Genomic DNA, 24,645 nt, shown 5'->3' on the forward strand with positions numbered 1-24,645 from the left:
GACAGGTACCCAAAGCAGGAGACGGTGTCCAAAATAATAATTTTAGGAGCTCGGTTTACAAAACTTGGTGCTTGCATGAACAGAACTCAGAACTGTGTACTTGCTTACCTTGCTAGTTTGGCTGGTTCTTTTTCTATGGTTCAAAATGACATACATTTTAAAAAATCAATCTATAAGCTTTATTGTAAAGATATTGTACAGAGGGATTACAATTACATGAGTAGTCGTAATGAGTAAGGTCATGAATACATTTTCTGTCAAGCATTTGTTAACCCTTCCTTTGTTTTTTCCTCATCATCCCTTCCTTCCACACCTTTCCAATTCCTCTCTCCTCCCTCCCCAAGTTGTAAAGTTCATTTTCAGCAGTGTCCGTACATCTTATTGTTATAATGGGTCAACCTGCATCTTTATTTCAGCATTTTGTTATTTCCCTTCCTATCCACAAATTAGAAAACTGGATATACAAGATGCAGGGCACCTGGATCAATACAGTGAAAACAGGGGTTATACTATCAGGGAAGAAGATACAAAAGAAACAAAAAAAATCACATAGTACATTATAAGTACATTAAAAACAACAGTTCTTTACCCTTGAACTCACATCTCCTGTTTAGACTTTTGCTCATTATTTTGGAGATGGAGTGCTTAAAAATTTAAATTATTTACATAGTCTGGTTATTAATACAATGCCTTATAAATAACTTTTTTTTCCTTTTGCTTAAGCTTTCTTTTTGTTTTGGTAATTGCTTCCTTTGTTGCAGAAGAATGGTAGTCTGTAGAAATCCAGTTAATTCTTGCTTATATTTCTTGAAATATTGGAGTTTTATTCATTGTCTATGTTTATATCCTTGTGCTTCCCTGTGTGTTTCTCTAATGGTTTCAAAATTTGCATTAAATTTCTTCTTACTGTAAAGTTTTGATCAATTTTGAATTTAGTTTTGTGCAGAGTGAGAGGTACCAATTTCATTTCAGACTTCTTCATGTGGCTGTTTTCCCAGCAAAGGGAAAGGCTGTCTTTTCTCTAATGTAAGTTTTTGATAACTTTGCCAAGAATCAGGTGGTGGTAGTTGCATGGAATGATTTCTCAGTTCACCATCTCATCCTATTGGCCATCATGTGTTTTTTCTTTTGTTGTTGTTGTGTGTGTATGTACATCTATACTAGAAAATGGCTGTGTAGTACAAGCATTGCAATATCTGTAACACTGCTCATTTTTGCTTCTGTTACTTTGGCTATTCAGTTCTTTGTGCTTCCACATGAATGTTAGATTTTTTTCCTGGCTCTGTGTCATTGGTTTTGATGGCAATTGCTTTTAATTTGGGATTTTTGGGGGTTGTCTAGTCATTTAAAATACTAATTTTGCCTATACACACATGGATCTCTTTCTGTCTGTATATTAAAAAAATAAATTCAGAGTGTTACAGCTTTCATTGTGAGTGGGATTATATTATTTATTTCTTGGTCTATTTCTCATTGGTATATAGAAAAGTTACTGATTTTATGCGTTAATTTTTTATGTCGTCCCTTTGCTAAAGGATGTTTATCAGCTTGAAGAATTTGCTGGTGAATTCCTTGGGACATTGTATATATAGGATTGTGGTATCTGAAAATATACTGAGTGATTTATTTGTGTGAGGGCATGTATGTGTTTATGACTATAGCACTTTGGTAGAATATCATATGAGTAACTAAACATTCTATGTGAGAATGAGAAAAGCACTTTTGACAAATGGGAACTGGACTGCCACTTAAAGCTGCTAGGTCATAGTGTCCTACAATCCTTTTGGACATAAGTGATCTCACAAATATTACAGCATCATTCAAGGCCATTCTTTGACATTGATAAAATAGGACAAAAAGTAGAAAACTACACATAAATTTTGAGCTTTCCGTCACACACATATTGCCCTCCAGTCCCAAAGCAGAATGACTGAAAACCTTTTCTAGATATATTATGACTTTATCAACATTGGGTCTATCTTTCTTTCTTTATAAAATTTGTTAAGATACACAGCTATGGAATTAGTCAATCCTTGCTCACAATTGACAACTGATAATCCTTACTGTTCACTTATGGGTGGGCTCTTGATAGTTCTTGAATGGAGACTATTGATCAACCATTTATTATTTAGACATTTAAATTTATACATGGAATCTTAGTGCTTCAATATTTATGCAACCTTCGTTATTTGAAGATAGTAAAAACTGTCAAATCTAGAATCACTTTAAATTTTAGAACCAATTCAAACATGGGGAGGAAATAGGCTCTGTTGTTTGATCCAATTCACTAAGCTAGCAGCAGGCTTTCATATTTCGCATCTGAGATTGTGATTCCCATTACATTTCTCTCCTAAATTAAAGAAAGATTTTTCAGTCTTTGATTTGGAGGGGGCTAGATTTTCTGAGGTTTTTGTTCCTTCTTTGTTTCTACAGATTTATGAGCCTGGCAAGCTTTTTTGTCCGTTGCTGAAAAGACTATTCTGCCCCTGTACACACAATCCCAGAAAAATAATTTATTTCAGACCTCCAAGAACATTCTTTTTTTCATCCACCAAACAGGGATTTTTCATTTCAGTCATCGTTCCCAATCTTAGCAGTGATTCCACAAAGTCAGTATTCGTGTTCAATAAAGAAGAAAAAACTTATAGCTGAGAGGGCTTTGACATAAAGGAATGGAATAGTGATAAAAATAGTCCTAGATATTCTGCTACTGCTTCCAGAATTTTGTTAGGATGAAGTCTTCAGTTTAAAATATTTTTTCTTTTTATTTATTTTTTGCTGTGATAATAAATGTTAAAGATACATTGATCAAGAGTTATTGCATTCATCTACTAATTTGTTGAATGGTAACTCTTGTACAACTACTTAAACATAAAAATAAAATAAACACATTTCAGTTTGGCAATAAAACATTCAAATTATCCATGAATTCACAGGACAATATATTTTCTTTCAGTTTAAAGAAATAATCCTTTGACTTGACTTTTTCAGGGAAATATGAGGTTAAAATGTATAGAAATATACCTTTACTAATAGAATTATTGTTTATCCAATTTTGTTTTTATAGTTAGTTTGATCTTTTGTAATACTTTATTACTTACTAGTTTTTAGTCATTGAAAGATGTTCTGTTCTATATCCGATTAGGTGTATTGTTGCACCTTATATTACAAACCTGGATGGGATTTTAAAGGTTTCGCAGCTTATTCTTTTAGAAGTAGAATAAATATAGCTACTATTATCCTTAAAAATAGGCTTTTGTAAAATTTCTCAAATAGGAAGATGATTCTTCAACCTCTCATTCTAAAAAAGAAACCTGACTTTTAAAGAAATGACCAGAAAGACCTTGACCACAATCCATAACAATTTGTCAAAAGTATACATTTATCATTTGCTCCTGAAGGTCTCAAACTAAACTTTGTGATGTTGGCATTTCATAGAGTCAGAAGTTATTTTATTCTTTCCTTCCCTGACCTGAAAAATCCCTTTATGTTCTTTAACATAATCTATATTAGTATGTAATGTCTTGATGAATCTCATTTAAACTACCTTATCAGGAGCAGAACTATTCCTACCTATTCTTCCTTTGACCTTATATTAGAACAAAAATCATCTTGGATTTAAAAGGATTTGCATTGAAGATTTTAAACTAAATATTAACCATGTTACATCATCAACCTGCTCAGGGATTCCTGGCTAATACTTGTAAAATGATATAATATTTTACTAATAAGTAAATACTTCTCTTCATGAGTATTATATATGTAATTATATAATTTAATATGTACTCATACTATAATTTTTATCAAAGTTTCCTTATTGGTGATATTAGAAAAGTTAATTATTTTTCCTTAATATTGAAATTAAATTTGATATAAATTATTTAAAATATGTGCAGACATGGAGCTAAAAATTCACATGATATAAACTTTTAGTTATTAATACGCTATAGAAAAGGAGAAACAAAAATACTCTTAACCTAAGGTATGGGCATCAAGCAATATCTTATTCATTAATAATTTCAAAGATCCAAAGTACTACTTTTCACAAATCTGATGAAAAACTGCATCACTGGCTTTGAGAAAATGAAATATATTTTATGTGGAGCTTGAACTCTGGGCCTGGGCACTATCCCTCAGCTCTTCAGCTCAAGACAAGCATTCTACCACTTGAGCCACAGCACCATTTCCGGTTTTCTAGTAGTTTATTGGAGAAAAGAATCTCACGGACTTTCCTTCCCTGGGCTGGCTTTGAACCGTGATCCTCAGATCTCAGCCAGTGGCATGAGCCAGTGGCATGAGCCACTGGTGCCCGGCTTATTTTACAGTCTTTATTAGTAGAGAATCACTTTAAAAAAAAAAAAAAGGATATGGAGCCTGAACTCTGGGCCTGGACCTTGTCCCTCAGCTCTTTAGCTCAAGGCTAGCACTCTACCACTTGAGCCAATCACCACTTCTGGCTTTTTCTGCTTATGTGGTGCTGAGGTATCTAACCAAGGCCTCATGTATGCAAGGAAAGTACTCTACAACTGAGCCACCTTTCTAGCCCTGAGAATCACTTTTATATGTTATCTTTAATACTCATTCTTCCAGATTTCATCTCTTCCAGTATTAATATACATTTTATTTTTCTTCTAACATCATTAGAATTAGAAATAAAGTTGCTCTAGTAAAACATATGATTCCTAAAATATTTAAGAGAATAAGTAGGAATTTAGATAAGCTGAATCAAGGAAAATGTTGCTACATTTCATATATATGTAATATATATATATATACATACATATATATCTTTGTCATTATCCATAGTTTATTAAGGAAATAACCCCTAACATGTCTCTTATCAATGTAATTTCATACTTACTCATTGGTTGACTCCTTTATTTCAGAGAAAAAGAAGTATTCTTCAAAAGTCAAAAAAGAATTAGCATGTGAATTTCTTTTGATTTCATGTCTATTCTTTCTAGCAGTGGGTCCTTTTATTTTACTCCTTCTTAAGTCTCAAAAATACCCTAGTTTCTATCTTTCAAAGAGATTATTTATAGCAGCTACATGATCATTCTTACTCTTACAATGGCAATAGCTTTCAGGAACTGGGAAATCCAACGGAAAATATCATAAAGTTGTTTTATCAACAGCATTTTCTCTTTCTTTGTTTCCATCCCCATCACTCCTCTCAAAGTTCAAGGGTGGAGATCAAGCAATTTTTCAATTTAAGATATGTTGCTGGCACTCTATATTTTAGCCTTTCTCTATCCACAAATCAATTGGTCCTTCTGCATTGTATTCACTGAGGAACTATTTCAATAAGAAGTCTGGCCTCAGAAACCAAAGGTTATAATAAACTATATGTTGTTTTCATTTTATATTCAGTGAGTCTCTGGAAGTTCATTTTGCATTTCCTCTTTTCTTGTGTCTTACAAATATGAGTATACTTATGATCTTTGCAGCTGAAACATATAAATAGCCAGCATTGACCTAATTGACCATTTCTGAATTATTGTTATTTATTATATTTTGAAAAATCTCAATTATTTCTGATTTGTTATTTACCTTTACTTTTTCCACACAGTACTTGTTTACTCTGTGGTAGACTAAACATGGCTGGGACATGTTTCTTATTTTTCTTACCCAATTAGAACCCATATAAATACGTTTCTAGGGCTTCTAGGGTTCCTCATTAGTTTCAGTTTCCACCTATTGCTCTTGGAACACTTTCTTTGGATCATGTTGATTGCCTTATAAAGTCTCTAACTCTCATTCAACTATTAGACTGATGGGCGATGAGGAACTTCACATAAGAAAAGCTCTAGGAGTCAAGTCGAATCACCCATCTTATTTATATCCATTCAAGACCAGGTAGTGAAGTGTCTTCTTTTTTTGAATATTAAGATTTCAAAAGAATGATATGAAAAATAACAATGGAACTCAGATCCCAGCAAGAACCAGGTCTAAGCCATATGATCTAGTTAAACCACCAGTCGGTCATTTGAGTAGCCCATCTGAGTTGCTATCATCATGCTGTGAAGACAAGCTGTCTCTACTGTAACCATGCACAAATTACTGAATTACAAAATATCTGTTATTCAGTAATTGATGTCTAAGATAGGATGTGACTCCAAGTCCCAAGTTCTACATTAAAAGAAAACTAATATTGTTATAGTTGGCTTTGGGATAGAAGATAAAAGGAAAAAAAAATAACAACACATTTAAGCAGAAACGACTGTTGGTAGATTAAATTAATCTTAAAAAATTTCCCTAGTACTATTAAAGTTTGTGCAAATTTCTCAACAGAAAACCTGGGATAACACAATGTAATAAATTACATAAAGCATTATGCCTGTTTAACTAAACTAATTTAAAGTAAAATCTTCTAAGCCATGCTCTCATGTATAATCTCATCTATATCCTTATCCTGCCTGCTGCTCAACTTGTCCTTTATTTCTGGCCATTTCTAGAATGACTGACATGAGTTTTCCAAAAACCTGAATAAATTATAAACTTTTTTAAATCAAGGTTTATCTTACTCCTACATTAATTTTCCCATGGATCAAAATCTATATTCATAGTACAAGTAACTACATTAAAGTTTTGTTCTGAACAACTTTTAGAGTACCACAGGAGTGTCTCATGATTATATGTATTTAACAAATTTTGAACAAGCTATCTGCCTGCATGATTTATGTTTCTCTCCCATGAAAATTATATTTAATTTTAGAGCAAACTCAAATATCGCCGTTAGTCTTTCTAGGCATGCTCTACCATTCTCCATTAGCCAGGAAAATGATTCTTTCTGTACTAGAATTGATGCAGTGTCTTCTTCGTTTTTAATGATTGTTCATTACAATATACTTTTTTGGTGTCTTTCCTTCTAGTTTCCAGAATATTTTGAAATCTTTATGGCTCTGGCCTTAACCTTATTGATTTATGTACCCTCAGTACTACAAAGGCTCTCAGAGTCATTTAGAGATAAAAATATTTGTGGAAAGAGATGAAATTCATATAGAAAATGACAATATAATTAAACTTGTTGAAAAGTTAACTTGTGGAATTACTAAATTCTTTGCTAAGAATCCCATTCAAAAACAATAATTTTTAGGTAACAAAAATAATGTATTATGTGAAGGTATTTTTGTTTTCTTTCTTTTTTTTTCTTTTCTTTTTTTTCCTTTATGATTTATCCCTTATTGTTACTGTATTTGATTTGGTACCCTATGTGTGGTATATATGTTTATCTGAATTAAAAAGGGAAAGGAAACAACAAAATGGTGAGACAAAGGACAAAGGGCAAAGCATTGAAGCAGCAATACTCACAAGACAGTATGTTGAAAATGAACTTTACGATCCAGAAGGAAGATGGTGGAGGAGAAGCTGGGGGCTAAACAAGCTCTCACATAGAAAGCAGTTTTAGTGTTCCAGTAAATAGTCCTAGGGAAGAGAATCACACCAAGTGTGCCATCACAGTACAGAGAATTTGGCCAGAGAGGGAAAATCCAGGCAAGGAGACAGATCTGAGCACTTACCAGTAGCCACTGCTGCATGGTGTCGGTGGACAGTTGCAATAGCTGCCATACCTACAGCACAGAGAGTCTGGGACAAAGGCGCCAGATGCAGCAGGTGAGCACATTCTACAAAGCACCAGCAAGAACTGACAAGGAGCGGGTATCTTCATCCTGCAAATCACAGACCAGAGAGGACCCAGGAAACAAAACTCCGTGTGAGTAGAACCTGACATCCTCACTCCTTGTCAGGGAGCAGAGGAGGGAAGGGCAACCCTGCCCCCACCACCAGAGATCTCCATCTTTGATACTGACAAAGGCCCAGCTGAGCAGCTAGCTCCAACTCAGGCCTTGGAAGAAAACAAAAAAGTCATTTAGCAGGTCACAGGAAACTGACCTGGCCTGCCAGGCTCAGCTTCACCCAGGGGAAAGTTATCCAGCCCATGCAGAGAAGCTCTGGCTCCAGAGGAGTGACTTTCTTCACTGGGTAAACAGAGCCAGGGCCTGCCCCTCCCCTCTGCAGCATAGACAGACAATTGAAATTCAGTAAACATAAACCCTGAGAATGGCTCCAGGCTGGGCTCTGTGAGTGTCTCCGAAGCTAACTCCTCAGGGAAAAGCTACTGTTTGCTGAAAGGCCTCAACTCTACCCAGAAGCTAGCCTCATCACAGCATCTCCAATCTAGAGGAAACAGCCATCTCCCTCTTTTGTGATACTCAAAGCAGATCTGCCTCTCACTGAACTGGCCTGGGAGGAGGATCACAAAATCCTCAGTAAAGCAGAGCATTTTTCTGCCTGCACAAACAAACTGGCTTAAGTAACCAATCAAGCCACTGGAAAACTAAACACCAGGAGCAGTCCAGAGACTCCACCAAGAGACTGGCTACAGACACAAGGGAGATACAGGATCTTCCCATCCACCCACCGCCCCCCCAAAAAAATCAAAGAACTCTTTTTTTATACCTTTAAAATTTTTTATTTTATTTTATTTTATTTGTGAGCATACTGTACAGAGGGGTTACAATTACGTGGGCAGGATAATGCATACATTTCTTACCAAGCATTGCAGCCTCCTCCTTTGTTTACCCTTCACCTCCCTTCCCACCCAATCCTTCCCCCACTTCCCCCCCACCGACATTGTAAAGCTCCTTTGTGACATGACAATTTGTACTTCTCATTGTTGCAACAGGTCCACCTGAATCCTTAAACAACTTGTTTTTCCCCATCTCCTCCACAAGTTATACTGACATCAAATATAGTGAAAGCAGGGGTTATAGTGTGGGGGAGGGACATACAAAGCAACAAAGAAATAATCTTATAAATGCATTAGAAACACATGCATGAAAGAAAAAAAAACATTAATATCTAAGGGTTCATTTTCCTAACATCACATTATCTGACCTTTTCTGCTTGACTCATACATATACTAGATATTGCAAATAAGGGAAACCATGGGACCTGTGTTTCTTTGGGCCTGGCTTACTTCACTTAATATAATTTTTGAAAAATAAAAAAAAGTTTTCTATTAATTATTTTCCTCTTATAATTTTTATTTTAGGTGTATATGTGTGTGTGTGTGTGTGTGTGCTATTTTTTTTATCTCTACTAACCTTTTGGCCCTTTTTTTCTCATTCTTTTCATTTTTTTCTTCTCTTTCATACTTTTTTGCATGACTTAATTGCTGTTTTGCTCATCCTCAGAAATAACCGTCATCAATTATTAGATCTTATCCCCCATCGTGTACATACTTAATCCAGAAATTTATTACTAAATGTAAAACCTCTTAGGCTTAAATTCCTTAAGAGCGGTATTATTTCTTTATACCTATATAATTTTTTAAGAATTTTTATTTTTTAGTTTTTCATGTATCCTTGCTATTCCTCCCCTCCTCTCATGTTATCCCTGTTCTTCTCTCAATTTCACCTTTAAAATTAGATAATTTTTAAGTTGCACTTTTAAAATTTAAATTTTTGTTTTTCCATTTTTTCTTGTCTCTTTGTTTTTCTCTCTCTCCTATCATTCTGTCCAATCCATTTCTCTCTTTGAGATTAGGACTTGGTTAATTTCACTCTCCTTTTACCTTTCCACATCCCTCTAATCCTGTTTTGCCCCACATTTCTCCCTCAACCTAATAATTTCTGGTTTGCCAAATTATTCTTTGCTGTTCTTAGCCCATTAATACATAGTTGTTTGATGTTGAATAGATTGTATCTGTTGAACTAGATTGTATCTGTAGCCTTTTGACTGTGCAACTACAGGACTTTGGTTGATGCTTGCCTTAAAATAGTGTTCTAGCACAAAATTGGTGTTACTTTCATACCAAAAGGGAGGAACAAGCTGGAAAAACAAAAGAAAAATGGCAAGTCTGGGTATCTCAACTCTCACTCATGATAATCAGGTGACAGAACAGATAATGAATAATCCAGAACAGAGTTCTCAAAAAGCTCTACAAACACTAATGCTAAACATGGTGAATGAAAATATTGAAAACTGCAAAGGACTCAGTGTGAGCATGATAGGGAGAGAGAGGAAGCAAACCAAAGATCAATACAATAATCTAATGAGTGTGAGGAAGCTGCTCAAAGATTGATTACAGGAATTGTATGAGCAGGTTGAGAACAGTCAAAGAGAAATAAAGGAATTGAGTGAGCAGGCTGAGACATTCAAAGAGAACTACAGGAATTGCCTGAACGCAAGGAAGCTAATCAAAGAGTAATACAGGAATTGCGAGAGTAGAATGAGAATAGACAAAGATCAACAGAGGCATTCAAGGATCCATAAACAGACAGCTGAAAGAATTCAGGGAGACCACCAAGGGAATGCTGAATGGAACCCAACAGAAGGAATGGGAGTCCAAGAAAACCATAACCAATCAACTAAGTGATTTGAGAATAAACACTGAAAACCAAATTAATGAAGTAAAGAAGTTCATAAAAGATCTAAAACAAAGCTCCAACGTAGAATTTGAAGCCATCAAAGCAGACCAATTAGAAGGAAAAGAAATAAAAAAAACAAAGTAGAAAGTCTTGACAGTAGGTTAGACCATGCAGAAGATCGAATCTTGGGGATTGAAGAGAGTCTAGATATTATAGAGAAACAACATACAACTATCCAAGACAAATCCAAGAAATATGGTAGATCTATTCAACATTTGAAACACACCATCAGAAGGCCTAATCTGAGGATAATGAGTGTAGAGGAGCACCAAGAAACAGAAGTTAATGGTCTAGGAAATTTGTTTAACAGAATTCTAGCAGAGAACTTCCCAAACATATAAAAAAATAGGCCTATTCGGATACCCCAAATACACCAGACCAGAATAGGATATCCCACCCTCACATTATAATCCACACAGGATCAATTCAGACCAAGGAAAAGATCCTTAAAGTTGTCAAGGAGAGAAGAAAGATCAATCACTTTTAAAGGGAAACCAATTAGAATCACCTCAGATTTCTCAGCAGAGACACTTAAAGCAAGAAGAGCCTGGAATGATGTATGCTAGTCCCTAAAGACAATCAACTTTCAACCAAGAATACTTTACCCAGCTAAACTCTCCTTCATAACCTATGGTCAAATAAAAACATTCCATAGCAAAGAAAAACTGAAACAATATATCTCCACCAAATCAGCTACAAAAGATACTTAAAGATGTCCTACACATAGAAAACCAACAAGACCACAATAAAGGCCAAGAAACCACACCCAAACTGAGAATCTATAGGAAGAAACCAGTTGTCATAGCCCCCAAGAAGGTGGATAAAATGGCAGAAATTCCCAAATACCTCTCAGTCCTATCTCTCAACATTAGTGGACTTAACACTCCAATTAAGCTACATAGACTGTCAAGTTGGATTAAACAGCAAGATCCTTCTATCTGCTGCATTCAGGAGTCACACTTTGCCCACGAAAATAAACACATTTTGAAAGTGAAAGTCTGGAACAAAATCTACCAAGCAAATGACCCTCATGAACAGGCAGGAGTTGCAATCCTAATATCAGATAAAATAGACTTCAAATTAGAATTAGCGAGAAGAGATTAAGAAGGTCGCTATATACTAATTAAGGGATCTCTCCTCCAGGATGATATTACAATTCTAAATATCTATTCACCAAACATCGGAGCACCCAAATTAATCCAAGAAACACTAGTTTCCCTCAAAGCTCAAATAGATTCAAAGACATTGATTGTTGGGGACTTTAACACACCACTATCCCCACTAGATAGATCAACTCAGCAAAAAGTCAACAGAGAAAGCACAGATCTAAACAATTGCATACACCAACTAGATTTAACAGACATCTACCGAATATTTCACACAGCAGCATCAGAATACACATTTTTCTTAGCAGCACATAGATCATTTTCCTAAATAGACCACATTTTAGGTCACAAAGCAAATGTGCAAATTCAGAAACATTGAAGTTATACCTTGCAGTCTCTCAGACCACAAGGGAATAAAATTAGAATTCAACACAAAAAGCCATCAAGGAAATTCCTGTAACACATGGAGGCTGAACAGCACTGTTGAATCATGAGTGGGTCATGGAAGAGATTAGAAATGAAATTCAAACGTTCATGATACTCAACAAAAATGGACACAAAAATTATCAGCTCCTCTGGAACACAGCAAAGGCAATACTCAGAGGCAAGTTTATATTTGTTTATCAACAAATTGGAGAGATCTGACAACAACAATTTAATGAGACATCTGAGCCTCCTTGAAAAAGAGCAGCAAGATAAACCCAAATCCAGTATATGGAAAGAAATAATTAAAATTAAATGAGAATTAAATGAATTAGAATCCCAAAAAACCATACAAAGAATCAACAAAACAAAGAATTGGTTCTTCGAAAAAAATTAACAAAATAGACAGACCTTTAGCAAATCTTATTAGAAAAAGAAGAGCACACACGGAAATAAACAAACTCAGAAATGTGAATGGAAACATCACCACAGAAACAACCAAAATCCAGAACATTATAAGGGAATACTTCTCAAACCTTTATGCTAATAAGTTTGAGAACTTGGCAAAAATGGATGATTTCCAAGCAAATATGGACATGCTGAAACAAAACGAAGATGAGTTAAACCATCTTAACAGGCCTATATCAAGCATTGAAATAGAAACAGCAATAAGAGACCTCCCATTTATGAAAAGCCCAGGACCACATGGTTTTACAGCGGAATTTTACAAGGCCTTCAAAGCAGAGCTCATACCAATACTCCTCCAACTCTTCAATGAAAGTGAAAGAGAAAGTTCAATACCGAATTCATTCTATGAAGCCATCATAACTCTCTCATCCCAAAACCAGGCAGGGACTCATCAAAGAAAGAGAACTATAGACCCATCTCTTTGATGAACATTGATGCCAAACTTCTCAACAAAATTTTGGCCAATCGACTTCAACAATTCATCCAAAAAGTCATATACCACGATCAAACAGGATTCATTTCAGGGATGCAAAGCTGGTTCAATATGCACAAATCAATTAATATAATTCATCACATCAACAAGAACAAGGATAAGAACTATATGGTTATCTTAATAGATGCAGAAAAAGCATTTGATATGATCCAACACCCCTTTATGATGAAGGTTCTGGAAAAACTAGTATTCCATGGAATATTCCTCAATACAATAAAGGCTGTATATGACAAACCTACAGACACCATTATACTTAATGGTGAAAAACTAAAGCCATTTCCTCTTAACTCAGAAATGAGACAAGGATGTCCACTCTCTCCACTTCTCTTCAATCTAGTATTAGTATGCCTAGCTACAGCAATAAGACAAGATAGAAACATAAAAGGGATCCAAATAGGGAAAGATGAAGTAAAACTCTCCCTCTTTGCAGATGACATGATCATGTATTTAAAGAATCCCATGGACTCCACTCCCAAATTTCTCAAGCTGATTCAAAACTTTGGCAAAGTTGCAGGGTATAAAATTCACTCAAATATCAGTGGCTTTTCCATATGCCAACAATGAGAAAAGCATGGTTGAAATCAGGAAAGCAACTTCCTGTGTAATAGCACCCCCCCACACACACTCAAACAAAAACTACATAGGAATTAACTTAAACAAAGGAGTGAAGGATCTCTAAGATGAAAACTTTAAAAACCTGAAAAAGGATATCAAAACAGAACTTAGAAAGTGGTAAAACTTCCATGCTCCTGGATTGGAAAGATCAACATCGTGAAAATGGCAATACTTCCCAAGGCTATCTACAAATTCAGTGTGATACCTATCAATATTCCAACCTCATTTTTCAAGGAAATAAAAGAGGCAATCCAAAATTCATATGGAACAGTAAAAGACAATCCAAAATTCATATGGAACAATAAAAGATCCTGAATAGCAAATACAATCCTTAACTGAATGAACAGTGGTGAAGGAATATCAATACCAAATTTCACACTGAGATCTGTTCTTTTGCCACTACAAAGCCATAGTAGTAAAAACAGCTTGGTACTGGCAAAAGAACAGATATCAGGACCAATGGAATAAATTGAAAACCCAGAAAGGAACCTATAGACCTATAGCCATCTAATCTTTGATAAGGGAGCTAATAAAATAGTATATGACGCTGGCAAAACTGGTTAACTACTTATAGAAAACTAAAGCTAGATCCTTCTATATCACCCTGCACCAGAATCAACTCCAAATGGATCAAAGACCTTAGAGTCAAAGCAAACACGCTGGAAACATTACAGGATAGAATAGGAGAAACCCTAGGTCTCCTTGGCATAGGCTGAAATTTTCTTAATAGAGATCCAGAAACACAATAATTCAAAGAAAGATTGGACAAATGGGATTGCATGAAATTTCAGAGCTTCTGCATGGCAAAGGACATAGATAGCAAGATCAACAGAAAGCCCATGGATTGGGAGAAGATCTTCACTAGCCATACAATGGAACTCAAAAAATTAAATCCGCCAACAACAAATCTTCAAAGAAACAACTGCCCAATAAATAAGTGGGATAAAGATTTAAAGAGAAACTTCTCTGAAGAAGAAAGAAAGATGCCAATAGACACATGAAGAAATGCTCAACCTCTCTAGCCATAAAAGAAATGTAAATCAAAACAACATTGAGATACCACCTCAACCCAGTTAGAATGGTTATAATCAAGAACTCTAATAACAACAGATGCTGGAGGGGATGTGGACAGAAGGGAACACTACTGCATTGTTGGTGGGAATGTAAACTTGTTCAACCACTTTGGAAAGTAGTTTGTAGGTTCCTCAAGAGACTCCACATAGAGCTCCCCTATGACCCAGCAATTCCACTTTTGGACATTTACCCAAATGATCAATAAGACCAGCACGACTATGTTTATTGCAGCAATAGTTACCATAGCTAAGATATGGAACCAACCCAGATGCCCCCAGTAGAGGAATGGATCAAGAAAGTGAGGTATATATACACAGTGGAATTCAATGCCTCCATCAGAAAGAATGGCATCGCCCCATTGTTAGGAAATGGAAAGACTTGGAAAAATTATATTAAGTGAAGTAAGCCAGGCCCAAAGAAACATAGGTCCCATGGTGTCCCTTATTTGAAATAACTAGTATATGTCTGAGACAAGCAGAAAAAGTTAGAGAAGTTGATGTTAGGTGAAATGAACCCCAAGATAAGGACTCAAATGATGTTTCTTTCTTGCTATTGTTTCTAACATTTTTATAAGATGATTTCTTTGTTGCTTTGTATGTCCCTCCCCCACGGTATAACCCCTGCTCTCACTGTGTCTGGTGTTCGTATAATTTGTGGAAGAGAAGGGCAAAAACAAACCGTTTAAATAGGGATACAGGTGGACCCATTGCAAAAATGAGATGTACAAGTCGTTATGTTGCAAAGGAACTTTACAACTTTGGTGGGGGAGTGGGAGGGGGTGGTAGATGAGAAGGGATAGGAAGGGATGGAAGGGGAAAAGGGGAAACAAAGGAGGAGGCTACAATGCTTGATAAGAAATTTACTCATTCTCTTGCCCATGTAATTGTAACCCCTCTATACAGTATTTTCACAATTAAAAAAAAAGGAAAAAAAAAGAAAATGAACTTTACAACTTGGATGGGTCAGTGGGAGAAAAATAAGGGAGGAGGTAACAAGGAATGACAAGAAATATATTCACTACCTTACATATGTAACATACTTTATTTCACTAAACATGAACTACCCAGTCAAGGAATCTTAAGAGTTTGCATGAATGTGTATCAATATTTTGGTTTTGGTTTTAGGCAATTTGAAATGTTTACCTTGTAATATATAAGGTAATGGTTGACTTTGTAAAGTGCTGGTTGACTTTTCTGATTTATATGTATGTTCATTTTTGTATAGTTTGCCTGGAGGGAAATAAGTAATATTTTTTCTCAGAACATTCATGGCCCATATAGGAATGAAAGAGAACATTTAAAAATTTTGGAATTAATTAGTTACAATGAATAAATATATGTAGTAGTTTTCAATAGTGCTTGTTTGATACTTCCTTTGATATGTTAAAATATTTCAGGTTATCTATTTCCCTTGATTTACTTACTTACTAAATCACACTGTACTAGCGATTGGTGTGTAATGTAACACAAAACACAAAATGTCATCTAATTATCCCTAGAAAATATGATATGTCTTAAAACACTCATTTTAGAGACTGATAAGATTCTCTAAATGACCTCCTTATCCTAGGGTGCAAAATGTTTCTCTCCAGTAAATAACCACTCTTCATTCTACCTACTTTATTTTGGAATAGAAACACATCATTTGTTGTTTTTTTGTTTTTATTTTGTTTATTTTGTTTCATGGGGTGGTGGAGAGAAAAGACCCTATGCTTGCAACTGTGCTTCTTTGGACTGTGTTTCATCTTGGATATAATTTACTAGAGGTTCCTTAATTTTCTTTTAAGCAGGTGAATTTTCTATAAATGACATTAAATTGTTTTGGTTTAGTTCCTACCAGTGACTTTTAAAGAAAATGTCATCTTGTTTTAAAGAACAGCTCTGAAATTTTAAGAAGATACTCTGAGTCCTAACATTGACTGTGCATGAAAATTCAACATTTTTTATTATTAGTAAGTTTTTTGTAAAAATACCATACAGAAGGGTTACAATTATATGAGCAAGGTAATGAGTACATTTCTTTTCAAGTATTGTTGCCTCCTCCTTTGTTTCCCCTTACCATCCTGCCCTCTCATCTCACACCCCGCCCCCTCCAGCCAAAGTTGTAAAGTTCATTTGTTGACATAGCATCTTGTACATCTCATTGTTGCAATGGGTCCACCTGTATCTGTATTTAAACAAGTTGTTTTTTCCCTTCCCCACTCCAAGTTATACCAACATCAAATTCAGTGAAAATTCAAATTTTTTTGTCTGTCAAAAATATAAGAACAATTTCCCCTGTATCCAGCATTGCAGTAAGTTCTTTAGGCTTTTTCTCACAGTGGTCAAATTTAGTCCTATATGTATATATTCAGCCTGCAGGAGAGGAAGCTGATGATAAATTAATGAACAAATAAATGAGATACTTTGCCTTTTCTGCTCTTAACTGTCTGGATCTCGCTTCTCTATACTCAGTTTCTACTACATCATTTATCTGATCGTCCCCCCCAAATAAATGTCCCCAATAATAATTATTATAAGCAATATATCCATCTTTCCAATGCCTCAGTTTCCTTAGTGATGAAAAGGAAATTTTGGTGTACTAACACTTTAAAATAACACATTCAAAAGAGTTAATCTAGACTCAAAAATGCACCAATTTACACAGGGAAATCATAATTATCTTCCTTCTTTCTTCTAATGCAATTTAAATTCTTTTGTTTTATAGTGAATGCATTGTTATTATTAGAATTTTCTCATTTGTCTTGCTTCTTTTATGTGATTAAACTATCATGTAAGTGGAAAGTTTTATTTTTCAATATATTTTTCACTTATTTTAAATTTTATCTTCATGAAAAAAATCTAGAAGTTATATTACTAGAACTTAAATGTGTTGTGAAAAGTATTACAAACTAAAACATTTTGTCCAATATGCCCTCAGCAAGGTCATATTTTAAATACTAGGCAAAACAAGTCCAAATCCAAATTCTCTAATGAGCCACTGATTATCCATAAGGTAGATATTGTGGAGGAATTTACCTTTGAAAACATTTATGGCTTTTGTTGGTCACTGGTGGAGCATACCTATAATCCTAGATACTTAGAAGCTTGATAGCTGAGCTCTTCAAAGCCAGCCCAATCAGGAGGTCCATGAGACTCTTACTTCAAATTAATCATCAAAAAGCTAGAAGTGGAGCCATTGCTCAAGTGATACAGCATTAACCTCCATCAATAAAGCTCAGTAGTTCAAGTTCCAGGACAGGCACAAAATAAATAGATAGATAGATAGATGGATAGATAGATAAATAGATAGATAGATCAAAACCAACATTTAGGACCCAATCTCAAGTAGAAAAAAATACCCTAGTCCTTCTTGAGCCTCTCTCTAATTAATTTGAAATAGTGTTTTAATTACACTGAATTTATTTGATTCTGTGGTGGACAGCTGAGGTGAGGTTACTATAGAACTACAGACTATTAAATCAACAAAGTCACCAATTTGCAGAGCAGAGGATGAACTTAGAAGCATGCATGCTCATAATCACACCCATAACAATAATAATAATGATATTTAGATGACTGGTTAATTGGGATTTCCCTTGGTGAATAAAATAATCAAAGGAAAACAAAAACAAACAAATCAAGCAGCAGATGCTTCTCTTACAGCTGCCAAGAGGCACACGTCCTTTTCAGAGATCATCTGAAATATATTGTAGAACTTTTGTCTGCTGAAAGCTATCTGTACCTACCAGACATTCAGTTAAGGGACAAGTGCCATCTCTTTTACATAAATGATACAATGCCCAGAATAAGTCATCTGCAGGATAATGGTATCACTCTTGGTAGTCCCCAAAATGGTATCAGATACGCACTAGGCAGATGTATTTTACTTACAAATGCATAGTTGTCTAGCACCCCCTCATATGCTGATGCTTGTTTCAAGGTTGTACCTAATTATGCTCTATTGAAATACTTCATTGGCATTAGTACCATATGCAGCAAGGAGACAAAACTGGAATCGCCAGAATGCTACATATGTTTGACTAGCTGTCCATTTAGCTCCCTGGGACAGTGTCTCTATAATATATGATAAGCAGCTGCATATCCCGCAAGACAGCTATAATTACCAAAGCTATTTTAAGATGCACTGCACAGCCTTTAATAATATGAATTTATTATTCTATTTTTAAACATGTACTTAGTGGGGTCTAATGAGTAGAGTTTTATCACAAAAGTGATGAACAAAAAGTGTTTTCTGGGGGCTTTCTGGTAGGACTTACTTGACTGTAGGGTAGAAGCAGAGATCACTTTTTTATAATGATTATCAATTGTAGATTATTAATTACTAAGCATACTAGCTTAGTGGGTGAACAGTTAGTGACCTAACCAATTGTTGGCAGTTTTTACTATTGTTGTTTTGTTCTTTGTTCTTGACCTCTGTAGACATTCTGCTAAGGCTCAAGTAATTTAATCACACAAAGACTAACTAATGTTGTACCTTTCAGAGCCAGGGGACAGGATTATCTTCACCTTAATATTGCTAAAATCTGACACCTTAGCCCTGACTTTCATTAATATCTCCATAATTTGTTGAACTTTCTATTGCAGCAGCAGCCTGGCTAGTCTCCTTGCTTCCAGTCTGTTCTAAGCAGTTATGTAGAAAACCAAGGAAAGCCTTAGGCATATTATATGGAAAATAAATGTAACCAGAGCCAGAATCAAAGGAATATGGGATCTTAAAGCCCAATAGTACCAGATCTGCAATAGCTGTCAGACCTGAACAGAAATACAGTGATTGCTTATCAATAGAGAAGTTTATTTGGAAAATGTCAGTCAGAATGCAAAATTTTTGGCCACTCCAATTTACTTTAAAGAAAATCTGAGCATGGCAGCCTCTGGTGGAGGAGATGAGTTTTTAAGCATTAAAAAAAATTACCTTGGGCTGGGAAGGTGGCTCAGTGGTAGAGTGCTTGCCTTGATGCATGAGGCCCTGGGTTCGATTCCTCAGCACCACATAAGCAAAAAGAAAAAAGCTGCAAGTGGTGCTGTGGCTCAAGTGGTAGAGTGCTAGCCTTGAGCTGAAGAGCTCAGGCACAGCACCCAGGCCTAGAGTTCAGGCCCCATGACCGGACCCACCCCCCAAAAAATTATCTTTTGCTGGGCACAGGCAGCTCAGGTCTGTCATCCTAGCTCCTCAGGAGGCTGAGATCTGCGGATTGCGGTTGAAAGCCAGCCCAGTCAGGAAAGTCCCCATAAGACTCTTATCTCCTATTAATCACTCAAAAAGTGAGCTGTGTCTCTAGTTTTAGAATGCTAGTCTTGACAGTGCCCAGGTGCTGAGTTCAAGCCCCACAACTGACCAAAAAAATTATCTTTAAGTACTTGTGCCAAGGATTTATCATTTAATAAAGCATTTTATGAATACAATGCATCTTAATTTTGTGGAATATACATTGAATTCCTGACTGCATTCTTTCAATCTTCTCCTCTTCAATCTTCTACTCTCTCCCCTTTGGTCCTGCCCCATCCCTTTCATGTACCTGCTTCCTGGTGGTTTATTTTGTTGAATTTTGATTTTGCCTTTCTAAGGAATTGCACTATTAGAGTTCTCCTTTGAATCTATCACAATTTAGTTGATACATTTATATATGTGCCACCTAATATATTTACTTATTTGCTTATAAGTTTATAACCTAACTCTTACTTTCACATACAAGGGAAAAAAAAATTTATCTTTTGTCCCTCTGGGCCTGACTTACTGCCCTTTGATCTGGAGAGATGATGTTAAACTAGTTAGTTTCTACATGTAGCATTTAGTTAATGAGTGAATTTTAAATTTCAGTAACATCTGTAAGAAAATGAACAAGTTCAAGACGGACTCAATTTGGTTGTTTCTACAAGTAAAAGAAAAAAAATCCAAAATCTTTTAAATTTTAGTAAATTGTGTAACTTTGTTTATACAAAATAATTAGCAATATTACTGTAGTAACCTTTTTAGTTTTGAATCAAATGATTCATTACTTCTCAAAATACCACTGCTTCCCATTTGGAATGAGATTATGTTATTTTATATTTAGTTATTTTGGCTTTTACTTTCTAGCATTCTGTGGCTTCTTGTGGAATGGGGAAAACATTTATAGATTGAGGAAATGAAGATTAGAAGTTGTTCTTTTTTTGTCTTCTTTTTCTTTTTCTTTTTTGTCTTAGTAGTGCTTGAATTCAGGGCTTGGGCACTGTTCTTGAGTTTTTTCATTCAAGGTTAACACCACTTTGAGCCACATTTCCACTTCTGTTTTTCTGGTCCTTAATTGGAGATAAGTCTGAGGGACTTACCAACCTGAGGGTTGGCTATCTTCAGATATCAGTCTCCTGAATAGTTAGGATTACAAGTCTGAGACACCAGCACCTGCAATTGGTCATCTTTTAAAAATAACATTGACTATTCTTGAAAGACAAAGAAAGGGATGGTAAAGGAGTCTGGACATTCTTTGGGCATATCAGAATTGTCTGACTGGTTCTTCAACTAGAATTGGAGACTTTTACTGGGAAATAGGAGAAAGCTCAGATTTTTCCCAGAACCATTCTAAATTAAAACACTAGAAGTAAGTAGAAGAAAATGAGGAAGCAGGTAGCTATGTTTGACAAGAATTTTACTCATTTCCTGGGATGCGCTCTTTCGCTTACTCCTTTCTCTTCGTGGACGCGACCGAGGAAGCATCACTCAAGTGTCTCTTCCCACCCCTAAGTCCGAGACTCCTAAGGAGCCCGAACAGCTGCGGAAGCTCTTCATCGGAGGGCTGAGCTTTGAAACGACCGATGAGAGTCTGAGGAGCCATTTTGGGCCATGGGGAACCCTCACAGACTGTGTGGTAATGAGAGATCCCAACACCAAGCGCTCCAGGGGCTTTGGGTTTGTAACTTATGCCACTGTGGAGGAAGTAGATGCAGCTATGAATGCAAGGCCACACAAAGTGGATGGAAGAGTCGTGGAACCAAAAAGAGCCGTCTCAAGAGAAGATTCTCAGAGACCAGGTGCCCACTTAACTGTGAAAAAGATTTTTGTTGGTGGCATTAAAGAAGACAGTGAAGAACACCATTTACGAGATTACTTTGAACAATATGGCAAAATTGAAGTGATTGAAATCATGACTGATCGAGGCAGTGGAAAGAAAAGAGGCTTTGCTTTTGTAACTCTTGATGACCATGACTCTGTGGACAAGATTGTCATTCAGAAATACCATACAGTGAATGGCCACAACTGTGAAGTAAGGAAAGCCCTATCAAAGCAAGAGATGACTAGTGCTTCTTCCAGCCAAAAAGGTTGAAGTGGTTCTGGAAACTTTGGTGGCAGTCGTGGAGGTGGTTTTGGTGGCAATGACAATTTTGGTCGTGGAGGAAACTTCAGTGGTCGAGGTGGCTTTGGTGGCAGCCGTGGTGGTGGAGGATATGGCGGTAGTGGGGATGGCTACAATGGATTTGGTAATGATGGTAGCAATTTTGGAGGTGGTGGAAGCTACAATGATTTTGGCAATTACAACTATCAGTCTTCAAATTTTGGACCCATGAAGGGAGGAAATTTTGGGGGCAGAAGCTCTGGCCCCTATGGTGGTGGAGGCCAATACTTCGCCAAACCACGAAACCAAGGTGGCTATGGTGGTTCCAGCAGCAGCAGTAGCTATGCAGTGGAAGGAGGTTTTAATTACTGCCAGGACACAAAGCTTAGCAGGAGAGGAGAGCCAGAGAAGTGACAGGGAAGCTACAGGTTACAACAGATTTGTGAACTCAGCCAAGTACAGTGGTGGCAGGGCTAGCTGCTACAAAGAAGGCATGTTTTAGACAATACTCATGTGTATGGGCAAAAAACTCGAGGACTGTATTTGTGACTAATTGTATAACAGGTTATTTTAGTTTCTATTCTGTGGAAAGTGTAAAGCATTCCAACAAAAGGGTTTTAATGTAGACTTTTTTTTCTTTTTTTTTTTCACCCATGCTGTTGATTGCTAAATGTAATAGTCTGATCATGACGCTGAATAAATGTGTCTTTTTTTAAAAAAAAGAATTTTACTCATTTCCTTACTTATGTAACGGTAACCCCTTTGTACATCACCTTTACAGTAAAAAGGAAGGAAAGAAAAAGAAATAATTTACCAATTAAAAAGGTGAAAGAAAGCCTGGGACCAGTGGCTTGTGCCTACAATCTGAGCTACATAGGAGACTACATAGCCAGCATGTGTAGGAAAGACCATGAGTCTCATTTTGAATTAAGCAGAAAAAAGTCTGAAGTATAGATGTCGGCCCAGTCATAGGGCATCAACCCTGCTTGAAAAAATAAGCATATGAAGCCTTGAGTCAAGCTCCAGTTCTGGCACACATAAAAGTTACATTTATCACTCATGTTTTTGAGGTACAGTGCATGAAGTTGTATTATACATGATGTGTAAAGACCAAAACAAGGAAATTAGTATCCCCATTCCCCAAAACATTATGCATTTCTTTGTGTTGAAATTTTTAATTTATTTCTTGTAGTTCCCTACAAAATAGGAACAAATCATCTAACACCATACTTGCTACTATTATTTGATTATGAAGAAAATTATGCCCGCATATGAAATAGTACTTTAATTTTGGTTAAATGTGTGTCTTAGAATTTCCAGCTCTCTAAAAGTCAAACTATTAACAACTACAAATAAAAAAATTCTATTTTAATTTCTTTGTAGTTTATAATAAATATAATTTTGATACTGAGTTGAGAAGCCTTGGAGCATTCGATTAGACAGCCATATAATAAAGACAGTGGGAAGTCTATAAAGAATAGGCTCTGAGAACCTGAGCGACAAACTCATGCTTTCCTCAATATGGAGAGCAAAAATTTTTAGTATTATTTTAAATACTAACAAAAGCAAATAATTAATTTTTCTCTTTAGTAAAATAACTGGGGAAGTTATATGAACCGGTACTATTAATGACCACTTCTAATAAAATTATGCCTGCTATTTTTTCAGAGGATTAAATGCATATAATTCAATTAATATCACCATGTTAATATTTGCTGTGGCTTATACCTTCTGCTATAATAATTGAGGATAATTTGTTCATATGAAATATCAGAAATAAGAAACTGCTAGGTAACTGCTATGACATTTTTCTTGTTTGAAGTATCATTATATTTTGACATATACTGGTAGCATGAACTTTTAGTAAAGTAATACGGAGTATTCTGAGAACAACCCAATTATTTATAAAGTAATTTTTTATCAAGGTAATTCTCTCTCCCTAGTTTCAAACTGGCAGATATTTGACCAGGAAGTTTCTAAAATATCTTACTTTAGATTATTAAAATAGAAACTCACATAGGAAAGGACTTATTCGATAATCTATCTTCTTCTGCAAGACAATTTAAAACGAATATTTAATTTTCCAATTACAGTGGAATACCTACAGAAGGCATGAGAATTTTACCTATTGTAAAATCCCTTTATTTGTAAACACTGGAAGTGAAATGTAATTTCAGCTGTTCTGATTTATTTATACTTAAATCATCATATTTTTATGTTTCCTAAATGCTTTAGTGCACAAAACTATAATGGTATCTTTAATAGTGTTTTCCTTTGTACACAATAAAGTCACATTTTCTTGATGTCTTCTGAATATCACTTAATAAGAATAAAAAAGAAAGAGATGAAGAGAATTTTTTCTTACTTGACTTGGGTATTTCTGTTTGATATTACTGAAATCGTTTTAAGATTAAATAATCTATAAAATAGAAGTAGATTTCCCATCTAAATAATGACAAATAAAAGTCAGAATTATTGGGAATTCTTTATTTCAACCTCATTTAAGAGAGGAACGATAGGGAAAACTTGAAACCTCCAAAAATAAACTCATTTTGATTTGATGAGTCAGAATTCTTACTCTTTATTCCAATATGCTCAGTGAAGGCTAAGATAGCAAAATAAACTCAACAACAATGTCATTGCTAACAGTTATCTTGTACACAGCACATTGGTATTTGTATAATGGGTTGTTATTGCAATGTCTACTGCCATGTTTTCCTG

The 24,645-nt window shown here is 35.5% G+C and overlaps 1 protein-coding gene across 1 annotated transcript; it reads left to right on the forward strand.

Moving 5' to 3' along the window:
• The first annotated feature begins 7,536 nt into the window (after nucleotides 1–7,536).
• Nucleotides 7,537–22,646, forward strand: LOC105991427 (heterogeneous nuclear ribonucleoprotein A1-like). The gene is given in 2 exon segments (XM_013024078.1): nucleotides 7,537–7,659; nucleotides 21,337–22,646. Coding segments are annotated over 2 exon segments (1,125 nt in total). The 3' UTR covers nucleotides 22,339–22,646.
• The last annotated feature ends 1,999 nt before the right edge of the window (nucleotides 22,647–24,645 follow it).

Source organism: Dipodomys ordii, unplaced genomic scaffold, assembly GCF_000151885.1.
Source record: "Dipodomys ordii isolate 6190 unplaced genomic scaffold, Dord_2.0 Scaffold73, whole genome shotgun sequence".
Classification (NCBI taxonomy): domain Eukaryota; kingdom Metazoa; phylum Chordata; class Mammalia; order Rodentia; family Heteromyidae; genus Dipodomys; species Dipodomys ordii.